The sequence below is a fragment of the Crotalus tigris genome, unplaced genomic scaffold, assembly GCF_016545835.1.
Source record: "Crotalus tigris isolate CLP2741 ecotype Arizona unplaced genomic scaffold, ASM1654583v1 scf7180000018073.2002930, whole genome shotgun sequence".
In the NCBI taxonomy this organism is placed as follows: domain Eukaryota; kingdom Metazoa; phylum Chordata; class Lepidosauria; order Squamata; family Viperidae; genus Crotalus; species Crotalus tigris.
Window position 1 is genome coordinate 1048250 of NW_024096808.1, and position 20201 is coordinate 1068450.

The 20201-nt window shown below is 36.3% G+C and overlaps 2 protein-coding genes across 13 annotated transcripts in view; both read left to right on the forward strand.

Moving 5' to 3' along the window:
• The window catches only part of FAM184A (family with sequence similarity 184 member A), a 52120-nt gene extending 47352 nt beyond the window's left edge, over positions 1-4768 (forward strand). For 6 of the 9 annotated variants that reach the window (XM_039347424.1, XM_039347423.1, XM_039347426.1 and 3 more), the window contains 2 exons: positions 1463-1662; positions 3162-3324. In XM_039347424.1, the coding sequence (XP_039203358.1) occupies positions 1463-1662; positions 3162-3243 (282 nt within the window). In that variant the 3' untranslated portion in view covers positions 3244-3324. Of the gene's footprint in view, positions 1-1462; positions 1663-3161 lie in introns of those variants that run through there. The other 3 variants (XR_005557196.1, XM_039347429.1, XM_039347431.1) reach the window with 3 other exon arrangements.
• A 3029-nt stretch (positions 4769-7797) lies between these two features.
• Positions 7798-20201, forward strand: part of MCM9 (minichromosome maintenance 9 homologous recombination repair factor) — a 39011-nt gene continuing 26607 nt past the window's right edge. Inside the window, exons 1-7 of one of the 4 annotated variants that reach the window (XM_039347435.1) lie at positions 7798-8220; positions 10248-10562; positions 12294-12610; positions 13192-13273; positions 14582-14782; positions 16182-16307; positions 17810-17929. In XM_039347435.1, the coding sequence (XP_039203369.1) occupies positions 8073-8220; positions 10248-10562; positions 12294-12610; positions 13192-13273; positions 14582-14782; positions 16182-16307; positions 17810-17929 (1309 nt within the window). In that variant the 5' untranslated portion in view covers positions 7798-8072. Of the gene's footprint in view, positions 8221-8897; positions 9025-10247; positions 10563-12293; positions 12611-13191; positions 13274-14581; positions 14783-16181; positions 16308-17809; positions 17930-20201 lie in introns of those variants that run through there. The other 3 variants (XM_039347433.1, XM_039347432.1, XM_039347434.1) reach the window with 3 other exon arrangements.

The following is a 20201-nucleotide window of genomic DNA, read 5'->3' on the forward strand; positions in this document are numbered from 1 at the left end:
AAAAATTACTTAAGTTATATAAAATTCTCAGTACAAGGCTATAGAAATCAAATAAATCATATTAATAAAAGATAACACTGATTTTTTTATGATATGGATTGAGCCGAGCAGAGGTCAATGTGCCGGTTAATGGAGTCACTATTGGAGAGCCATGCTTCTTTAAGCAGCCGGCCTCCCTTTGTATTGTCACTTGCCAAGACGCAGACCTCGTTAAAATTAAAACCTGAGGGAGAGAATGGATCAAAGGAGGGGGGCAACCAGGGGGATAGGGAGGTTGCCCCACCCACCCTAGAATCCAAGGAAAAGAAGACAAAAGAGGACACACACGTAGATAAGGGGTGCAGGAAGAAACGGATCACCGGAGCACAATCTATCCAATTAGGTCCGATAACGAGATCAAGGAGCTGGGCGCAGACTCGGGCTTGCTTATAAGAGACTCTCCCACTCTCTGGTGTTTTAAGCCATATATATATATATATATATATATATATATATATATACACACACACACACACACACACACACACACACACACACACACACACACATATATATATATATATATATATATATATATATTAGCTAAGTTATGAAGAAAATCTTTATTGCTTCCTGGGCCGCTTTCAATATATTAACCGTTTAACATGGCTTGCTGCTAATTGATAAATTGGTTTTCCCATCTGTTTGATTTCAACAATATAAAAAATGAATTAGTTGTGCCTAGTAGACCATAATAATTATGTTTTGAATTATTCAGATTCTGAATCAGTACCTTCAGCAAAGTAACTAAAGAAAGATATACTTGAATGATTTTGAAAATAGGGAGGTTTTTCTGTGAAAATCTGAAGGTTGTGGTATTAAAATCCTTAATCCAATCAAAAGTTTTTTAATTTTTGAAGAAGTATCTTGTTGAATAGTTCACTTTAGTGGGGTACTGTGTGACTATTGGAAGCATTTTATTCAACTCTTACCTATTTTTACTCAGCTGGCAGAATATAAGAATTTGGTATCAAAAGGGCAACATCTGCTATATTCTCTCCTTAGCAAAGCCAGAAAAATAAAATAAATACAAATGGAATACAAACTTTGTTACTTCCTATTAAAATATTTTGAAGCAGGATTTAATTGATTTTATGGCAATCACGAACCACGATTATATAAGGAAATGGCTGCAAATATAATAGAAAGTAAAATCTGTTTTTCTTCTGTAATTAAAACGTTCCATTTTTTTGGTTGGGAGATTCGGAATTACAACAACACAGTGTTAGTTTTAAAAGAAAAGCAGTTTCCACTGTTCTTTGGGAATTGAAGCTAAATAAGCTAAATCTACTAAAATTATTGAAAAGTCAAGCATCGTATTGCAGCAATCCCCAAACCATTAATAAAGAATAATAATTTAAAACATCTCAGTAATTTCGTGATTTGTACACTCCCTTCCCTACATGTGTTATTTTTAATGCAGCAAAAGAAGAAGAATGATAGATCAGCAAACAGGTTTGTGAGTGTCCCCAATCTAAGTGCTTTGGAATCTAGTGGAGTGGGCAATGGACATGCTAACCGCCTGGACCCTATTCCTAATTCATCCATCCACGATATTGAGTTCAACAGCAGCAGACCACTTCCACAGCCAATACCACCCAAAGAGCCCAAGATGGTTTTGAGGTGAGCAGAGCCTCACCAGTTTTTTATTTTCTTTTTTTTCCCCTAACTTGGAAAACAAAAATTGATTTCTTTTTAGCTGAACCTCCACTTGGTTTAAGAATACTGGAGTAAGGGTATTATTTTAGAATCATATTTTTTGCACTATATTTTAAACCTCTTTATAGTATCTCTTTTTATTGTAAAGCTTGTTGTAATGTGATTCCCCCAATAAGTCTTTTTCCCTTAAAATTTCAAAGTGTTATATTATTACCAATGCATTGTGTGCTTTCAGTTATTTACCTTTATGAACAATTGTCTTAAATGTTTATTTCTACCTGCCCTTCAAGAATATGTTACAATCCCCCAAATCAAAATGGTTGTTTTGTAACAGTGGTTCTGACAAAAAATATTTGCCATATTAGATTTGTATTGATTTTCCTCACCGCAGAAAAAATATTTTTCAAAAACAAGCTTTGAGTATGTGAATATAGTATGTGCATATATTACATACCATTTAATGCTATGCTTCAGCATTAAATTATCAAGCTCCGCTTTGCATTACAATTGGAATATGTTTTATTATATAACTGAAATACTATTATATAATGCTTGATATTCTGGAAAATAAATATTTCTTTATTCTGATGTAGTTCTGCTTTAATGCAACTTACAAAATAGAGCTGGGGCAGAAAGTAGAATAGGAAGTTTGCACTATAGTAACATTTTATTTCTTAACTTGAAATAAGAATCCTTTAAAATGTAATCTTCCTTATTTTCCCTTTGCATGTAAAATGCATGTATGCTCAGACGCCATTAACAAGCATGTGCATGAATTCATGAATTGTGATGATGGAGTTTCCTTAAAAATTATTGTGTTCCCTGATTTGTCCTATGAACGGTAGGGATTATTTTAACATTCTAGCTATAAAATTTAGTTCTACTAAAGCAATAAAGTATATTTAATGATTATATCATACAGGTTTACTTGATAATTGTTTATTAGTAAAAATGAGTTTGCTTTGTATTGAATCCCTCGTTCTATTGTATCTGATTCCATGTGCATGCAATTTCAATAAATCATTCTGTGTGTGTAATATTTAAAATATGTAATTGTTCAGTGCCAGACAATTCAGCATGTCCTAAAGAATATGATGCTTGCATCATATTTGACAACTAACTTGACCAGAAGAAAAGGATGCTAAAAGAGGATGCTCTTTAAAAACAAACTTTCCCTTGCTTTTTTTTTTAACCAAAGCAGCAACTCCAATTTTTTTTTCCAAAACACTATTTTTCTACCCTGTTGTGTGGCTTAGTGACTTGTCTATGCTGCTGATGCTCTCCAATGGAGTGGATGATCAAAGGTTGAAAATGGGGATTAAACTATCTCACAGACTAACGTGACTTTGACATTATAAGAATTGATTCTCTGCTGTGTATTGTTTTTGTATGCTTTTTCCAGGCATTTTGCACCTTGACTCTTGGTTGTGGGTTAAATCTGTCTTTTCTTTTTATGAATCTAGCCCTCCTCAGACTGAAGCTTCCCCAATGGCTTCACCAGATCCACAACGTCAGGAATGGTTTGCTCGTTACTTCACATTCTAAGAGATTATTTTGAATGGCACAGCATGGTGTGGACTGTACTGTTCATAATAGCATGACCTTAAAATAAACCCTTATGTGAAATAAGCTTCCTTGTAATATGTCAAACACTGTGAATGAGAACGTATTTGTCTCTGATTTGAAAATGCACTCTATTTTATGTGATACTTGTTGGAATCACTTGACATAGTTATATAAATGTGCTTAATGACACTTATTTTTATTTAAAATTCAAAAGTATTTAAACTTTGTAATTATTGCATAATAAAATTTCATAGAAGAAATGCAATCTTTCTTTCACTTTTCCTATAAATATGTATTTTCTTTAGTTTCAGGGAACATTTTCACATCCCATTTCTCTCTCAAATGCAATTAATTGCATGATTATTATATATTAAAATGTTAACAATTTAAAAATCAGGCAGTGGCAAAATATGTTTAAATCCATATATTTTTAATTAACTTAAGAGAATTGACTTTAAAAATTGTGGTTTATTCCAAAAGTGGGGAAGACTGCTAAATTATAATAATATATAAAGCTAGGTGGTAATAAGATTATAGTAAGAAAAATAACAAGTATTTTAATGTTGAAGTTCATCAACTTTTGTCATAAATATTTTATATATATATATATGCAGAAACAATGCTCTTTAGACATTTAACATTTGGGGTTACTACATTAGATAATGCTATATTAATAAAGTGAAATTTATGGAAAGCTGCAATTTGAGGATATTATCCTTTGGACAAAACTCAGGCATTAATGAAAAATAGTTCTAAACAAAATAATTATGCATAATAAAGCATGCAAATCTTTCATTAGTGCTCCAGCATAAATGTTAACATTTTTCTCTTCCATTACAAAATTAAGCCATGACCACGCAATCTTTTTCAACTGGAGAATGTGCCTGATTTTCCACTCTATTACACCTGTCTTATAATTGTGCAGGTTTTCTGAGAGAAAAGATGTAATATACTGGCAAATCTGGTTTTTATATATTTTGTTGATACTATTGCTGTTATTTCCAAGATTACCACAATAAAATAACACTGGTAATCTCAGGGAGAAACTTTTGTTTTATGAATGTACTTTTAAGATCTGATCTTTGTATGCATAAAGGGAGAGTTAGGGAGATTGTGTAGTTATTTTAAAAACAATTTTTATTCTTAGATACAAAAATATAGCTCTTCATTATTTCTGCTAAAGCCTGACTGTGTCTTCCCATTATGCAACAGCATAATCAACCAATGGTACCACCAATAATATAATGAGTTTTATATGTAGCATATGTACAAAAATTTGTATGTTTTCATATAAAATGTCCTAATCAAACTTTTCAAATTGTATCTCCTGTAAACTCATCCTGAATGCTTCACTGGAAGCAATGTTCTAATGCTTTCCTGATAATCTAAAACAGTATTTGGCAGATATTCTATGGTCTATGTAAAGGTATATACAGCCTTTTCATTAGAAGAAAGCCATATTAAGTTAAAGTTGGATTTCTTGGCTGTTCCTTATAATAAAATATACTGGATAATTTTGCAATAATGATCCAAAATACTATTGTGTTATGTTTTTCTTCTTTAAAATTGTATCATTTCTTTTTCATAGATAGATAGATAGACAGACAAACAGACCTTTATTGTCATTTTTTTTACTGTGGGTACAATGGCACACATTAAAAATGAAATTTAGTTGCTTGCTCTCATACATTACACACATTTAAACATACTATATACAGCATATGTATAGACCTACACCCTTACATATTAAGTAACATATAAATATTAATCACTGTCCATTTTGAATACATAACGGAAGGAGGAAACTTTAGAGTTCACAAGGTTGATACTGTATGGAACAAAACTGAGTGAATCTGGACGTTCTGCTTCGGATACCACGAAGCCTCCTCCCAGAAGGTAACAAGGAAAACAGATCATGAAGAAGATGTGTAGTGTCCCAGACAATCTTGTGGATCCTGCTCAAGCAATGCTTATGTGCTATGCCCTGGATGGAAGATAGGGAACTGCCAATAATCTTTTCAGCCTCCTCACCACTCTCTGTACCACCTTCCTGTCTGAAGCAGTGATGCTTCCAACCAGACTATGATACTAGTGTTCTTGCTGTGCAACAGGTTTTATGCTACCTTTTATATTTTTTTAAATTAAAAAAAAAATGGGTGATATGCTGCAAAATGAAGTATTAGTCTCCAGAACTGTTTTAATTCCTGGAAGCACCTCTGGTTATTCTAGAAGTTTAAATTTATAAGAGCAGCTTAATTTAATTTAATGTATTTTGAAGCCACATACAGCACCTGCAAGGCAGCATACATTATGTGGCATCAACATGTCACTTTCTAAAACAATGTCTATATTTAAAAGCATACATATGGTTTATTATGAGAAGGAAGCATAGGTATCATTACTGTACTCTTAGCTTCATTTCTACAAATTTAAATACTGGTAGATATTGAGAAATCTATTTTACCCATATTTCCTTTTTATTTTGCAAACTTTTTTTCACAAGGAATCTCATACTACTATAAACTGATGGGGTTTATCTGCTTCTTTTCTCACAACTTGTCTTACCGTATTGGAGGCATGGTACTGCTGTATGTTTTATTATTCAAGCACCTTACTTCTTTAACAAAATTTGACAAAGATTGTTCTTCAGTGTTCCTATTCCTATATCTTAGATCTATTCCAATGCTTCCTCTAGATCAATGGTGGCGAACCTATGGCACGGGTGCCATAGGCGGCTCTCGGAGCCCTCTCTATGGGCACACGTGCCGTTGCCCCAGCCTTGCCTCCCCCTGCGACCCCCTGCTCTCCAGCAGCCCCCTTGAAGGAAAGTTGCCCCAGGCAGCCAAGCAGCATAGACAAGACTCTGCCCTCACACTCCATCATGTGGTTGATGCTGCAGGGTGCGGGCAGAGGTTGTGGCTGCCATAGCGCTACTAGGCTGCCTGGGCGATCTGCGGCAGGCCCTGGAGGCAGTGAGTGGTCCTGTGGGCAGGTGGGGTGGAGGTGGGGGGGCAGGGCAGGGGATGGAGCGGGGGTGGGGCCAGCTTCTGGGCACTCAGTCTCTAAAAGTTTCGCCATCACTGCTCTAGATATTTCTTACTGTACAATCACACTACTTGACATTTTCCAGTGGGATCAGAAAATGTCATTTTCCATTTGTAATTGTTGACTTTTAAATGATATACAACTGTAATGGAAAAACCTATTAGAAGTAGGGTATATCTGGAAGTTTTTATGAGAAGGGTAATTATATAGGACAATAAACCTATCTGGAAGTTTACCATTACCATCATTCAATGGTACAGAAAAGAGCTAAAAAGATATGCAAGGTTTTTTGTTCATGCATTCATCCAATCCCTTCCATAAGAGCCTATTACTCTCTGACTGACTTGATTCCACGAAGAAATCCTGGTTAGTGGCATGATTCCCATGAAGAAATGTTGGTTACATCCTGTAGTTAATTTTTCCATTGAACTGTCTCTTTTCAAAAATATGCAGTTTTTAAGTGCACAATCCAGTAATTCATTTTATAAATTAAATCAAGTAAAGTATATACAGCAATGTAAAATCCGAGAGAGATTCAAAGTTCACTATTCTAACTCTAAGGCCACATGTATGTTTATTAACTGATACCAACTCAGTAGGAATCCTAAAGGCAGTTGATAACAAAAAAGTAAAATGTGAGGTTCATTGCTCATTCTTCCAAAACAGGATTCAAGTCTTAATCTTCCAGAGCAGTGGTTCTCAACCTGTGGGTCGGGACCCCATTTGGGGTCAAACGACCATTTCAAACAATGCAGTCCGCCATTTTTTTTCCCCTTTTCCTTAGCTGTGCTACTCCCTTTTATTTTATTGGCTTTTGAAAGCCAATAGAATAGACTCTCTTGAATAGAGTCTAATTCTATTGGCTTTCAAAAGCCAATAGGAATTGTCCAGGCTGTCTCTGCCCTGCTGAGCCCGCCAAAAGTCCCATTCCGCAAACGGTGCTGCACCAGTTGAGTAGTCCTTGACTTACAACCGGTTGAGTAGTCCTCAACTTACGACCGGTTGAGTAGTCCTCGACTTATGACCAGTTGGGGGTCGCGGCATTAAAAAGATTGAGAACCACTGTTCCAGAGGGATCCTGACATCCCGCTTCATATCACATTTTTTTCCCTTGTGCCTTAATCAATTTGACACTTGACCGCAAAGCTCTCTTCACTCTATGGACTTTTGGTGTATCTAGACAGCGATTGCTGGCAACTGCATGAACAAGCCCCTGCAGTTTCCTTGGCAAGATTTCAGGAGTGGCTTCCCCTTCCTGCTTTTTTCCTAGTGCTGAAAATGAGCGACTCAAAGGAAAGATGAGAACTCATGGTCTCCCAGTTGCTAGCTTGCTACCTTAACCCCTATACCAAGTTTTACTGTACAGAAATAATAAAACAGCCACCATTTATTTCTGCTTTTTCATTTCCTGTCTGCAAGAGAAAGTGCTCTGCTTCCCCCCCCCCCCCCGGCAAAATTCCGGTGGCTTCCCATTGTCAATCGGCTTCGATTCCCACTCTCCAACTTTAGAGTTCAATACTGCAGCTAACCTGCTCCACCTCACGCCTATTCACGGAGTAGCAGTTTATTATAACCCAGTCAAATAAGTTACCACTTGAGAACAGAGCTGTCAAGCCTGGCGCTCTTCGAAGGGCTTAATTTACTCAACGAGGCCTGGCCACCAATCGTCGCATACCCGCACCCCTCGCGCCCAGGGTCATCCGAGACCGATCGACGGCGCTGCAGCAATCCAAGGCAAGTCGCCCGCCCTTTCCTCGCCTGTCATGCAGCGGCGGAGCCGGAGGAGAAGTGCCAATCTTCGCCGACCCCGCCTCCTGTTCCTCCTCCTGCTGACTGATTCCGCTCCTTTTTGCCGCCAGACTGGTGAGGGTTTTTTTTTTCCCGCCAGCTGTAAGCTTCGCGATGCGGATGGTAAGTCGCGTGGCGTGAGAGGGAAGAGCCGCGCGCCGGCGAGTTCACGCTGCTCCTCTTTGCAGCGCGGCTCCGTATTTCTCTTTCGCCGCCCCGGGTTAGCGGTAGCCCACCGGCGTGAAACTTGAGGGCCAGACTTCGCCTGCCTCTTAATTGAGCCGCTCCGACCTTGCCCGCCCCTCCTTCAGTCCCGCCCTCATGACTTTCTCATGACTGGTTCTCTAATGGGTTCCACAATCCAAGTCCGGGGGGGGGGATGTTGGGGGGGGGGGAAGACGGCTTTGAGCTCAGAAGAAGGCTAGATAGGAACGGAACGACGCCTCACTTGGGCTAATTGCAGCCTTAAGCTGTAGGACGCACACAGACCCGCACCCGTACACACAGACCAAACTCACCTGAAGATTGAACTATTGGGGAGGAGCAAAAAATCTTTGAGACATGATGCTGCCTTACCTTTAGAAATGTTTAGATTAAATTCTTATATATTTAGTTGCGCCATACTTTACTGCATTCAGGACTAATCACAGATTTATTTATTTATTTGTTCATTCATTTATTCATTCATTCATTCATTCATTCATTCCTTTAGCTAGCCAGTTTGATAGATCTCCTTTTCTGGATTTCCTGGAAAAATTATTTGATTTTCTTTATTTGTTTTTAAATATATATGGAAGGATCAATACCAGGGCAGAACTTCGTCTATCTTCTCAGGGTCACAGTAAAAAAAGAAAAAGAAGTACTGTGTTCTTCTCTTTGAAAAAGGGTGCTTCCAAATGAATAGCTCCTGATGGTGACTAAGAAAAGGTATTATATTTATCTTTGCTGAATTTTTCTTTTTGATAAGAGAAATAACAGAATTGGGGGAACTACGAAAGAATTATTATTAATAGCTGGATCTCCTGTAAAATCGTTATTTGATTTTTAATATGCATGCATAATATAAGTAGCTGGTTTGATCGATAATTATAAAGCACTAAGATGAGTACATTTAATAAAAATAAAACAAAGTTGGTAATCCCATAATTGAAAAGGGAAACAACAGAGATAGAGAGAAATAAAAAGTGGATCTGAAATTGCAGTTAATCTAACAATCTGTTTTTCTGCCTCCGTTGGCTAAATGATTGTGGTACAATAATTAATGTGGCTCTATGGCTACTTAATGCTCAGGAATCCTGTCATGATGATACGATTGAAATCTCACACCAAAAGCAGCATTTGGAGCTATCCTGTGTTTGCCTAATTCTTGAGGAGTAAGAGGCAATTTTTCTGTTCACTGTTTTACATATATTTATTTGCAAATTAAAACTGTTTCCAATTTTTTGATATTTTTCCTGTTACAAGAAATGTTTTCTTCCTACTCTGTGGAGTTACTGCTCTGTTGTACTGTGTCTTATGAAACTGTTCAATGCTTTGAAAGAAATGTAAAAAGAGCTTTCAAAACTGAAGCTTTTCCAGACTAGATTTCTCTTATAGAATCACATTGCTTCATAGAATTTTACAGGAGATCCAGCTATTAGTAATGATTAGTAATAATTCATTCATAGTTCCCCCAATCAGCAAGAAGGATAAACTATAAGACCTTTTATTGGCTACCATCAGGAGCTATTCACCTTTTTAAAGAGAAGAACACCGTTCTACTGAGAAGATAGATGAAGTTCTGCCTGGGTATTTCTCCTTCCACACACAAATAAACATAGTTTGAAATACTGATATGCCAACTGAACCCAAGATGAGTTGACTACTCAGCTGCTCTAGTATGTTTATCTTTGATTATTATTAGATTTGTACAGCTTTTCCATTTGTTAGCTATTCTGAGACAAATTTGTGAGTCATATAAATACATATTATCACTGAAATGTGCTGGTCAGGAGAAAATAAAAAGTTTTTAAGTGAAGAAAGGAAGCAAAATAGAGAACAAGGATTCGGAGAAGAGCTAAAACATGATTATGAAGCAAGTTATGCAATGTGCTAGAAATACAATTTAATTAAGTTAGTTTAATATTATCTTGTATCTCTTCCAATTATAGGATTCATGATGGTTTTAACTACAGAGCAAATAAACCTGATTGGACAAGTATTTGAATCATATATTCTGGCATATCACCACAATGACATCTTGCAGATTTTAAGGGAAAAAGATGATGACGCCCATTACCCAGTTATTGTTGATGCATTGACACTTTTTGAAACCAACATGGAAATTGGTGAATATTTTAATGCCTTCCCTAATGAAGTGCTTCCTATTTTTGATAATGCACTGCGTAGAGCAGCTACAACATGTCAGTCAGCTTCCCAATCTCAGGAATTCATCATTAAACAGAATCTTCATGCCAGAATATCAGGTAAATTGTATTTCTTGTGATACATACAAATCTTGGTTAGCTTTGTAAAAAGTCTCTGTGGATTATGTAGCAAGTGTAAGAGTTCTCTTATAACAAGATTATGCTTTTGATTAAGATAGTCTTCCTGCACCTGCCAAACTTGAACAATAACTTTCATTATTGCCAATTAGTATTGGTAGCTGAGGATAATAGGAACAATTTTAAGTAGGAAAAGACTGGCTTATAGAATTCAAATCCAAGAACACAACTACTGACCAGTTCCCATGATCCCCTGAAAATAGGGATCTAGAGCAGATCTCCCCAACCTTTTGGGCACCAGGGACTGGTTACGTGGAGAGAGGTTATTCTGCGGACCGGAGGGGGTGTGGTTTTGTGTGCTGCCTGCATCCCACGGATGGGGCTTTGCTTATATATGCAGCCCGGTTGTTGGCATGCCATAGCCCAGTGCTGGTCCATGGACCAGGGACTGGTGACCCCTGATCTAGAGGCTTTTTTCCTATTCCTCCCACAAGAGGTTTGTGGTGGTTTGTGGAATTTGTATCCTGGTGCACACAGATTTTGTCTTCCTTTCCTTCCATCAATGGTAATTTTCTCTCTCTCTCTCTCTCTCTCTCTCTCTCTCTCTCTCTCTCTCTCTCTCTCTCTCTCTCTCTCTGTGTGTGTGTGTGTGTGTGTGTGTGTAATGTATGTATGTATATGTATATTTATACACACACACACCACTAAAGTACCATTGATGGTATGTTCTTTTTCCAGTTTCAGTTCAGATATTTAATTTCCTTTCACAACAGTCAATTCTTTCCTAATCAGGCTTTATATCTCTTACAATTTGTTAAACAAGATAGATAGATAGATAGATAGATAGATAGATAGATAGATAGATAGATAGATAGATAGATAGAAATATTCATTCTGCTGATATTTTACTTCTACATCCTGAACGCTTGTTTGATGCTTTTTTCTGACAAGAAAGTCTGATAGTTCTTTGAAACATTGTATCTCTTTTGGTCTTGATTAACTTGTACTTTAAAATGGTCACATAGTTTAAGCCAGTTAATGGGGGTGGGGGAAGGCTGTTACAGGCAAAATAGTGGGGAAACAAAACTCCCTTGTTAATTTTATAAAGAGTATAATCCATTTGAATCCATAGAGATATAAGGTAGTCTTTAAAAAGGAGCAGCAGTTCTGATGGAAGATTTTTTTTTGTTTGTTTTAAAAATTCACGTTTTATGAAGTAATTTCAGATGAATTAACCCACTAAAAATATATATTGTATCTATCGTTTTCCTATGATAGCAAATTCCATTCTGATGCTGAGTCTCTTTAATGTATGTTGCTGAAATTTTGGGTAGGAAAACTACAACATTGTTAGGTGATGTTTCTGTAATTTTTGACAAATATATCCTTAAATAAGGGACACATTAAAAAATGATCAGTAAATTTCTTCAACTGCTGATTAGACATTGAGTTTACAAATTATACAAATTTGGTTTTAGCTCAGCATGCTATGTGTAGCCAGCCTCTTTAGTTTTAAATTATTATTTAAGCCTTAGCATGCTATCAAAAAAAAAAAAAGTACTTGGTCCCCTGGTAGTATATTTGACCAACCACAATTAAATGAAATGTGTGAACCAAGAATTCATCATGCCAAGTTGCTAAATCAAAATTAAGTATTAGTGAAAACTGCCAATAAAATAATCTCTTTTTGTTGTTTGCTTGTTGTTTCATCAGGTTTACCTGTGTGCCCAGAACTAACTAGAGAACACATCCCAAAGACTAGTGATATAGGGCATTTTTTGTCAATCACTGGCACTGTTATTCGGACCAGCCTAGTGAAAGTCCTGGAATTTGAGCGGGATTATATGTGTAACAAATGCAAGCACATCTTTGTGGTCAAGGCTGACTTTGAACAATACTATGCTTTCTGCCGCCCATCGACTTGCCCTGGGAAAGAAGGCTGCACATCCTCAAAGTTCACTTGTCTCTCTGGAACATCCTGTGTTCCCAGTAGATGCAAAGACTATCAAGAGATCAAGATTCAAGAGCAGGTTATAAAAATAAAATGTTCTCACAGATTTGGTTGGCCATAGGTATCTTGAGGGATTTGCTGGTTAAATGATAGTAGAAATGTAATGTCACTATTACCTTTTGCATTATGTAAAAAAAGTTTCATAGGAAGTGTAAAGTCACATCCAGTGCTCTTTTTGTTCCCCTTCTCCTATTTCCTTATATCCCTTAAATATATTTGGGGGGGGGAGCTTTTAGAGCAGATTTATGGGAGTATAGGGTGAAAGGGTTCCATTTTGGTTATTTTCTCAAGAAGCTTCTAACTGGAGTGTAAAGTGCAAGGCAATCTACTTCTGAATCAATTGTTCAATTTTTATTACAGTCACAGACTAACATTGGAATCTGCTTCTGAAGAAACTTACATAAGATAGACTCTGATGGAAATATAGATCAAATGAAAGCAGATTTCTAATCATTTGCATGTCTGAGTACTCATAGGTTGATTTCTCATAGGTTATTTCTAGTTGACCATAGCTTCTTTACATAAATTTAGTGGTAGTCCTTGAAACTTGTAAGTATTTGCTAACCTTACAATAAAATAAATACGTTTTATGTTGTTCAGGTCCAAAGGCTTTCTGTTGGAAATATTCCCCGTTCTATGATGGTGGTCCTTGAAGATGATTTAGTTGACAGTTGCAAATCTGGTGAGTTCTGTGATAGATTCTTTTGGAAAATACCTTTGTTTTAGGCATTCATACTTAAAAAAGAATTCAAATTAATATTTTAAATGAGTTATTGTTTAATAGTAATGTATATGTCATGTTGTTTGGTTGGGGTTATAATTTTATTGATTGTACAACATGAAATGCCATTGTTTCAGTTCAATATCAAATCGTATGATGATTGGCATTTAAAATTTCCAAGTCTCAAAAGACTATTCTTCAATAACAGAGGCATTGCAATATGCGCTCTTCTATACTAACACCTTTCCATAGGATTTGGACCCATGTGTTCAAAATATTGTTCTCATTTAACGGTCTTTATTTTCTATGTTTTCATATAGCTTTAAATGCCAACAAACTGTTAATTGCATGCAAATGTGGGGGGGGGGAACAGTAGATTCTTCTGTGTGCTTACTTTCTTGTTAACATTTTCCTGCAGTTAATTTTTTAAACAGTTCAATAGCCAGAGCTCTCTGGATTTACAATAAGCACACGCACACACAAATAGAGAAAATATAATTTGAGTTAAAGCATAACCAATAAAATAAAATACAAAATAAAGACACTACACAACCTAGGCAAGATGGTCATCAAACTCTAAATCTATGACTTAATAAATAATTAAAATATAATTAAAAGACTGATGGTAGTATGCTAATGTGGGACCCATTGAGATTCTCTGGGAATGTTCCATAAATGGTGCCACCACAGAAAAGACTGTCTGCCTTGTAAACATCTATTTCACCTCCTTTGGTGTAGAGAGATTCATTAGAAGATAGTAAGGTATGGATAAGAATATGCAAGAAAAGACACTCCTTCAGTTTATCCAAACAGGTTTCAGAGTAACTATTTTGTAATTTCCTCAATTCTTTTTCCATCTCCTTTACACTGGCCTTTTTTCTAACCCTTGTGGAAGGATTCCTGTTGTTTGGGAGAAGTAGCATTTAAGGTGAGCAGCCTATCATTTTTAGTCAAAAGGTTTTTGAACTCTTTTAGAATCCTGGGATGGACATCATCCAGAAAACTATAGTCAGTTAGAATAAACAATAATGTGCTAAATTAACACAGGGCTTAGCATGACATAATGAAAACTTTATTTTCCCAAATGCCAATAATTATATGAGTTGATGTTTTGACTTAAGACAATGGTATTTTTCATGTTGTAAGATCAGTTTAATTATAATGCCAATGAAACAACATGACATGTACATTACAAACGCTCAAGACTTCTATACTAATGTGTGCCAAATTTTTATGGCAGTTCTTGGTGTTTATTTGTTTTTGTCTCAGGTGATGACATTACGGTTTATGGAGTAGTGATGCAAAGATGGAAGCCTTTTCACCAGGATTCCCGCTGTGATGTAGAGATTGTTTTGAAGGCCAATTACATTCAAGTCAACAATGAGCAAATTATGGGCATCACAATTGATGAGGACGTTCGCAAAGAATTTAAAGATTTTTGGGAAAGACATAAGAATGACCCTTTAGCAGGTTTGCAAAAAAAAAATTTAAAAATGGTATCAACAGCTTGCTTTTGAAATGCAATTTTATCCTTTATAATCAAATTGTATTCCCTGCTCTGTAAAATTGGATGGAGAGTTTTATAAATAATAATTAAATGAGGAAAAAGAATAAAATGGTTATTTTATTTTTAACAAAAGGAATGGTGGGTAACTAGCTTAAAGCATCACATCTTAAATTTTAACCATGCTATGTCTGGTTGGGTTGATGTATAGACATCAAACAGCAGCCTTCTCCAATTTAGTATGCTATAGTTTCATTGAACTGCAGCTCCCTTTATTAGTCGTACTGGCCAGCAATGATGGAAATTGTAGTCTTGGAATGCCTTAGACTGGGGGAAGATGCCGTACCCTGTACGGTTGTTGTGGAATTGATATGGTAGCTTGAGCACAGATAGAATGCAAATAGGCTTGTTTATTGCTTTTTCATAGTTATGATCAAAGAACCAGAAGACAGATGCTGGTATTTGTATATATGATCAATACATTTTTATGTACTATTTCTCCCACCCAGAATTCCATATATCTTCCTAAGTTGCATGTAGAGCTATTGTAGAAGTTCCAGTTCATTTCACTGGAGACACCTATTCCATTATGTGCCTTTTTCCAATTAAATGAAGGACGGAAGCTTTTGTTGATGTAAGAATTTTGCACCTGGAATAGAACTCTTAAGGACCAATAATAATCTGTGGAATCTTTCTTAGAATCTTTGATTCTACCCTTTTAGAATATCAAAGCTTTACCCAATGTCTTGTCTGCCAGATGTTTTGAACTAGTTTTCGTTATTTTATTTATTAAACTTTTATGCTGCCCACCTCGCTAGGACCAAGTTCATTAGACGCAGTTAAGGTAAAATGTGATTAGGAATAATGGGAGTTGTCATTCTAAAATCTGGAAATAATGATTCAATAAATCAATCAATACGTTTAACCTAAAGAAAAAAACACTTTCACCCTGTTAATCTCTGTCAAATTATCCAATAAAAAGCATTGGATCTAGGCAGTTTATTTTTACTATAACTGAATCAAAATGAAAATTAAGAAAACATCACCACCTATATAAAAGCTAAGATGAATTAGGCATGGTTAGTACTTGAATGGGACATCCCAGATTTACAGTATTGTCTAGAATAGATTGAGAACAATGAAAAACTGTTGTAGAAGGAAACAGTGGCATTGTTGCCTTGAAAATTATATGGATGTTCAAAAAGTTGGCAAGATCACTGAAAATCAAGTCAAAAGAGACTTTACTGATCATTTTTCAGTTTAAACCAAGGACAGCATAATAAATAGAGGCATAGGTGGGATTGTACATATGTCAGGGAAAGAGATCAAAGTATATTAATCTATTACTCTTTTCATACTTTGCAGGGAGGAATGAAATTTTAGCAAGCTTGTGTCCTCAGATTTTTGGATTATATCTTGTGAAATTGGCTGTAGCTATGGTGCTTGCAGGAGGGGTACAGAGAACAGATAGTACCGGTACCCGGGTTAGAGGTTGGTATACAATATTCTCTTCCCTCTTATTCCCACACTGTAATAGAACTCTTTTTTTCATCTCTCTACTAGTTAGATATTGACCTGAAAAATATTTTTAAATTTAGATTAGATTAGTTTTTCTTTTTTGTGTACATTCTTGGAGAACTAGACAGGTTAAGAATTCTATTTCATAGTTTTTACAAAGCATACAAAAGACAGCTCAACATTATAATGCTTATGGACAGAATCAACATTAAAAAGATGAACCACACATGTCTTTTACAATTTCTAGAACTAAAATATGCTTTATTATAAAATGAATACACACACACACACACACACACAATGCATGTTTCCTTCCTTTTTTGCCCTTTTTTGCATTTCTTATTTAATATTGCACCTTGCTTTACCCAAATTTTTACATTTGAAATTAATAGCCATAAATATCATAAAAATTGTTATTGTTGTGCTACAGTGTATGTTTAATGTGAACAATATTTTAGGTATAGTTAATGTCACAGTCTGAATTTCATTTATAATGAAATCCAAAGTATCTTTAGCTCTTAAAAAAAAAACTCCTCTTTGTGATGTCTTAGTACATAAGTTTCTCTTCTTAAATTGACAAAAGAATGATGACCTTGTGATATGCATCGCAGATATCTTTAAAAAATACAAGAGGTTAGAAAGAACTGAAACACAGAAAGTACACAACAGGGATTTGAATTTTAAATATATTATTTCCCATTTGATTGAAAACTTTTAGAATATTTAGCTGCTAAAGAGTAAGAGTATACATTTTTATCACTAGTTTAAAGTTAATAATATATTCAATATTCAAACAGAAAATATTAATCAATTTCAACCATCTGTATTCCAAGGAACAGCCTTTTAATCTCTCACTAGAGTGTGTTTAAATTGGTTATGATAAACTTTCAGCCAGTTGTTATTTTGAGGTTGAATGCCTGAATTTATGCTTACAAGAAGATACATTATCTTACTCTTGATTGTGGGCATGATCTTCAAAGGGTTTTGTTTATATGTCTGAGTCTTATGGTTAACCTTTGAAATTTAAAAACTACCTTTGAAATAATGGTATCATTTCTGTATTAGTGTAGAATACCCAGAAGGGCCTTTTGGAAATTAAGATAATCTGTTCTGTTCTAAGTAAGAGTGGTTTTTGTCAACTCTTTTGTTTATTTTTATACCTTTCCATTTAGAAATGATTGTCAGTAAATGTTTTTGCAAAATATCAAAATGATGGACAATTATGTCATTTTTGATCAGTTTCACATTTACCTTTTCCTATATTACAATTAAATTAAAAATGCATGTATTAGTGATCAGTAAGGCCATGCAGCAATCTGAGTATGAAGGAGAAAACGTGACTCTTTTAAATAAACCTGCATGCTTTCCCTATGATTAGAGATGAGCTTAAATTTCTGCTTTTTATATTTCTTCAATACCATTTTCTTCTAAAATATGGTCTGTAGAAAACTTGGGCATCTTTACTCTACCTCCAGGTGAATCACATCTTTTACTGGTTGGAGACCCCGGTACTGGTAAATCTCAATTTCTGAAATATGCAGCAAAGATTACTCCACGATCTGTACTTACAGCAGGAATTGGATCTACAAGTGCAGGTAAATAATGCTGGGTAGATATCAACTTTTAGAAAAAGGGTAAGAGGCAAAGCGCCCAAATTCTCCACTGATACATAGGCTCTGCTGAAGATTGTACACAGAGACACTAGTACAGGTTTTTCTGGCAATCTGCTTGTCTCGCTGTTGACAACCATAGTTGTTGCCCCTGATCACATTTCTTCCCGCGGTGGTTCATGCCCCCACTGGTGGTTCACAACTCCCCTCTTTTTTTTTACCATCACCCAGATGTTGTTGCTAGATCTTCAAAATCCTTGCCCAGCTTTTTCCACATTCAGCATTCCCAGATATTCCTGTGATCTAATATGTCATCTCTTATTCCGCGGTTGGATGCAAATGCTACGATAGAGAAAGAAGCCGGTGTTGATGGCAGGCAAAAGTGCGGCTCTAGGCAGTTTTTTTCCCCATGCAGAAGAAAACCGTTCCTATTTTAGTGATTTATGTTTGGGGAGGCAGATGTTAGACAAAGGATGCTCCTTGAATTATATTTGAATTGTAATGCATGGCAGATGTACCTATTCCAATAATGCATCTTCAGGTTAGCTTGTAACTAAGGAGTGAGTCTGTGCATAATCAGTACAGCACTATTTGATAGCTCAGGAAGAGAACTTTCATTTCTAAGCAAGGGAGAGCAACCCGTGAATTTTAGTCTTTTTTTTTTTTTTTTGCATTTCCTTCAATTTTCCAGTTCAGCAACCCCGAGGTAACAATGGCACAGTTTTTCTCTGATAAATGTATTCACATGTTTTAACCTGTAGTATTTAAAAACCCCAAATACAAAAACAACGTGAGAAACATATCAAAGCACCATCAGGCCTCAGGAGCAGAATGCTGGTAGAGATATCCAAGGGCAAGTTCTCCAGAGTAAAAGAAAAAAAAATTCAGGCAGCAGAAATTAGGAGGCACTAGAAATGCACTGCTGCTCCAAAACAATTAGACTACATGCTAACCTGATTTCGTTCTAAAGCAGAAGTTATACCTCACAGGTGGTAGTCTTCCCAATAGATTTTATAAGCATCATTAAATGATCTGTTCTATTATGGAAATCCTTCCATTCTCTTCCATTTTCCTACAGTAGCAATATTCGAATTGGGGAAGGATAATCTGGGGATAATAGAGCAGTGGTTCTCAACCTTTTTAATGCCGCGACCCCCAACCGGTCGTAAGTCGAGGACTAAACCGGTCATAAGTCGAGGACTAAACCGGTCGTAAGTCGAGGACTTTCCCTGCCCGGGAGCGCCACACATGCGTGGTGCCACCCCCTGCGCCAGCCGAGGCGTAGCTGGCAAGCGGCAGAGACAGACCAGGCCGACCACCGGCTGGCCCAGCCAAAGGGAGGTAAGGCACCAGCTGGAAAAGGGGAAAAAAATGGCGGACAGCCTTGCTTGGTAACCCCCATGAAATAGTCGATCGATCCCAAATGGGGTCGCGACCCATAGGTTGAGAACCGCTGTAATAGAGGTAAATGGTGGTATTTTTATTGTGAAAGTTAGTCTCACTTGGGAGTATCTAATAGTTAACATGTGAACAGAAAAAGTGCTAAGCCTATGGAGATTCTCAGTCATCCAGGTCATGATTGTCCCAAAGGTCCTCTTTCATCAACTGGACCTCAAAGCTGAAGAAGTGAAACATCTTAAAAAAAACAAAGTCCAGTTGCCTCTTGAAAAAGCACCTTTGGGACAAATGGCTAAGCCCTATTCTCCATTTTCCTCTAGAGGAATGGGCATGGTCTTCATATAGTCGAACAACAAAGAATGAAGGTGAAATGAAATCCAATGCAGGAATTGCTGGCTGCCTTGCAGGCAAGGCTCTTTGTATCCAAAATGTAACCTTAAGAGATATGGACAAATAGATCAAAAGTTAGGTTTATAGTTGCTGGTGGTTCTTCCTTGGTGCCAAAAAGTAAGGAAAGATCCTGCTACTTGAAAATAAAAGAGGCTCAGGAAGGGACAGTGTAATTTAGGATATGTTTCAAAAGAAACATTGCTAAAAGTGTCTAAATCGCTAATGTGTTAGGAGTGGGTCATGCAAAATCCTAAATGTCTCCTAAAGCTCACTAGCAGACCTCAGTAGTTATTTGAAAGGATAAACCTATTGAAACTGAATAAACCTATGAGGTTATCCAGGAATGCAAGCTCCTAGTTCAGTAAGCACCACAGATGCCTGCAGAATAATAGCATGTGCAACTGTCAGAATTGATGTTAGCCTGGACTTCATTCAGAGTTGACGATGTCAACTGACCAATTCTTGAGCT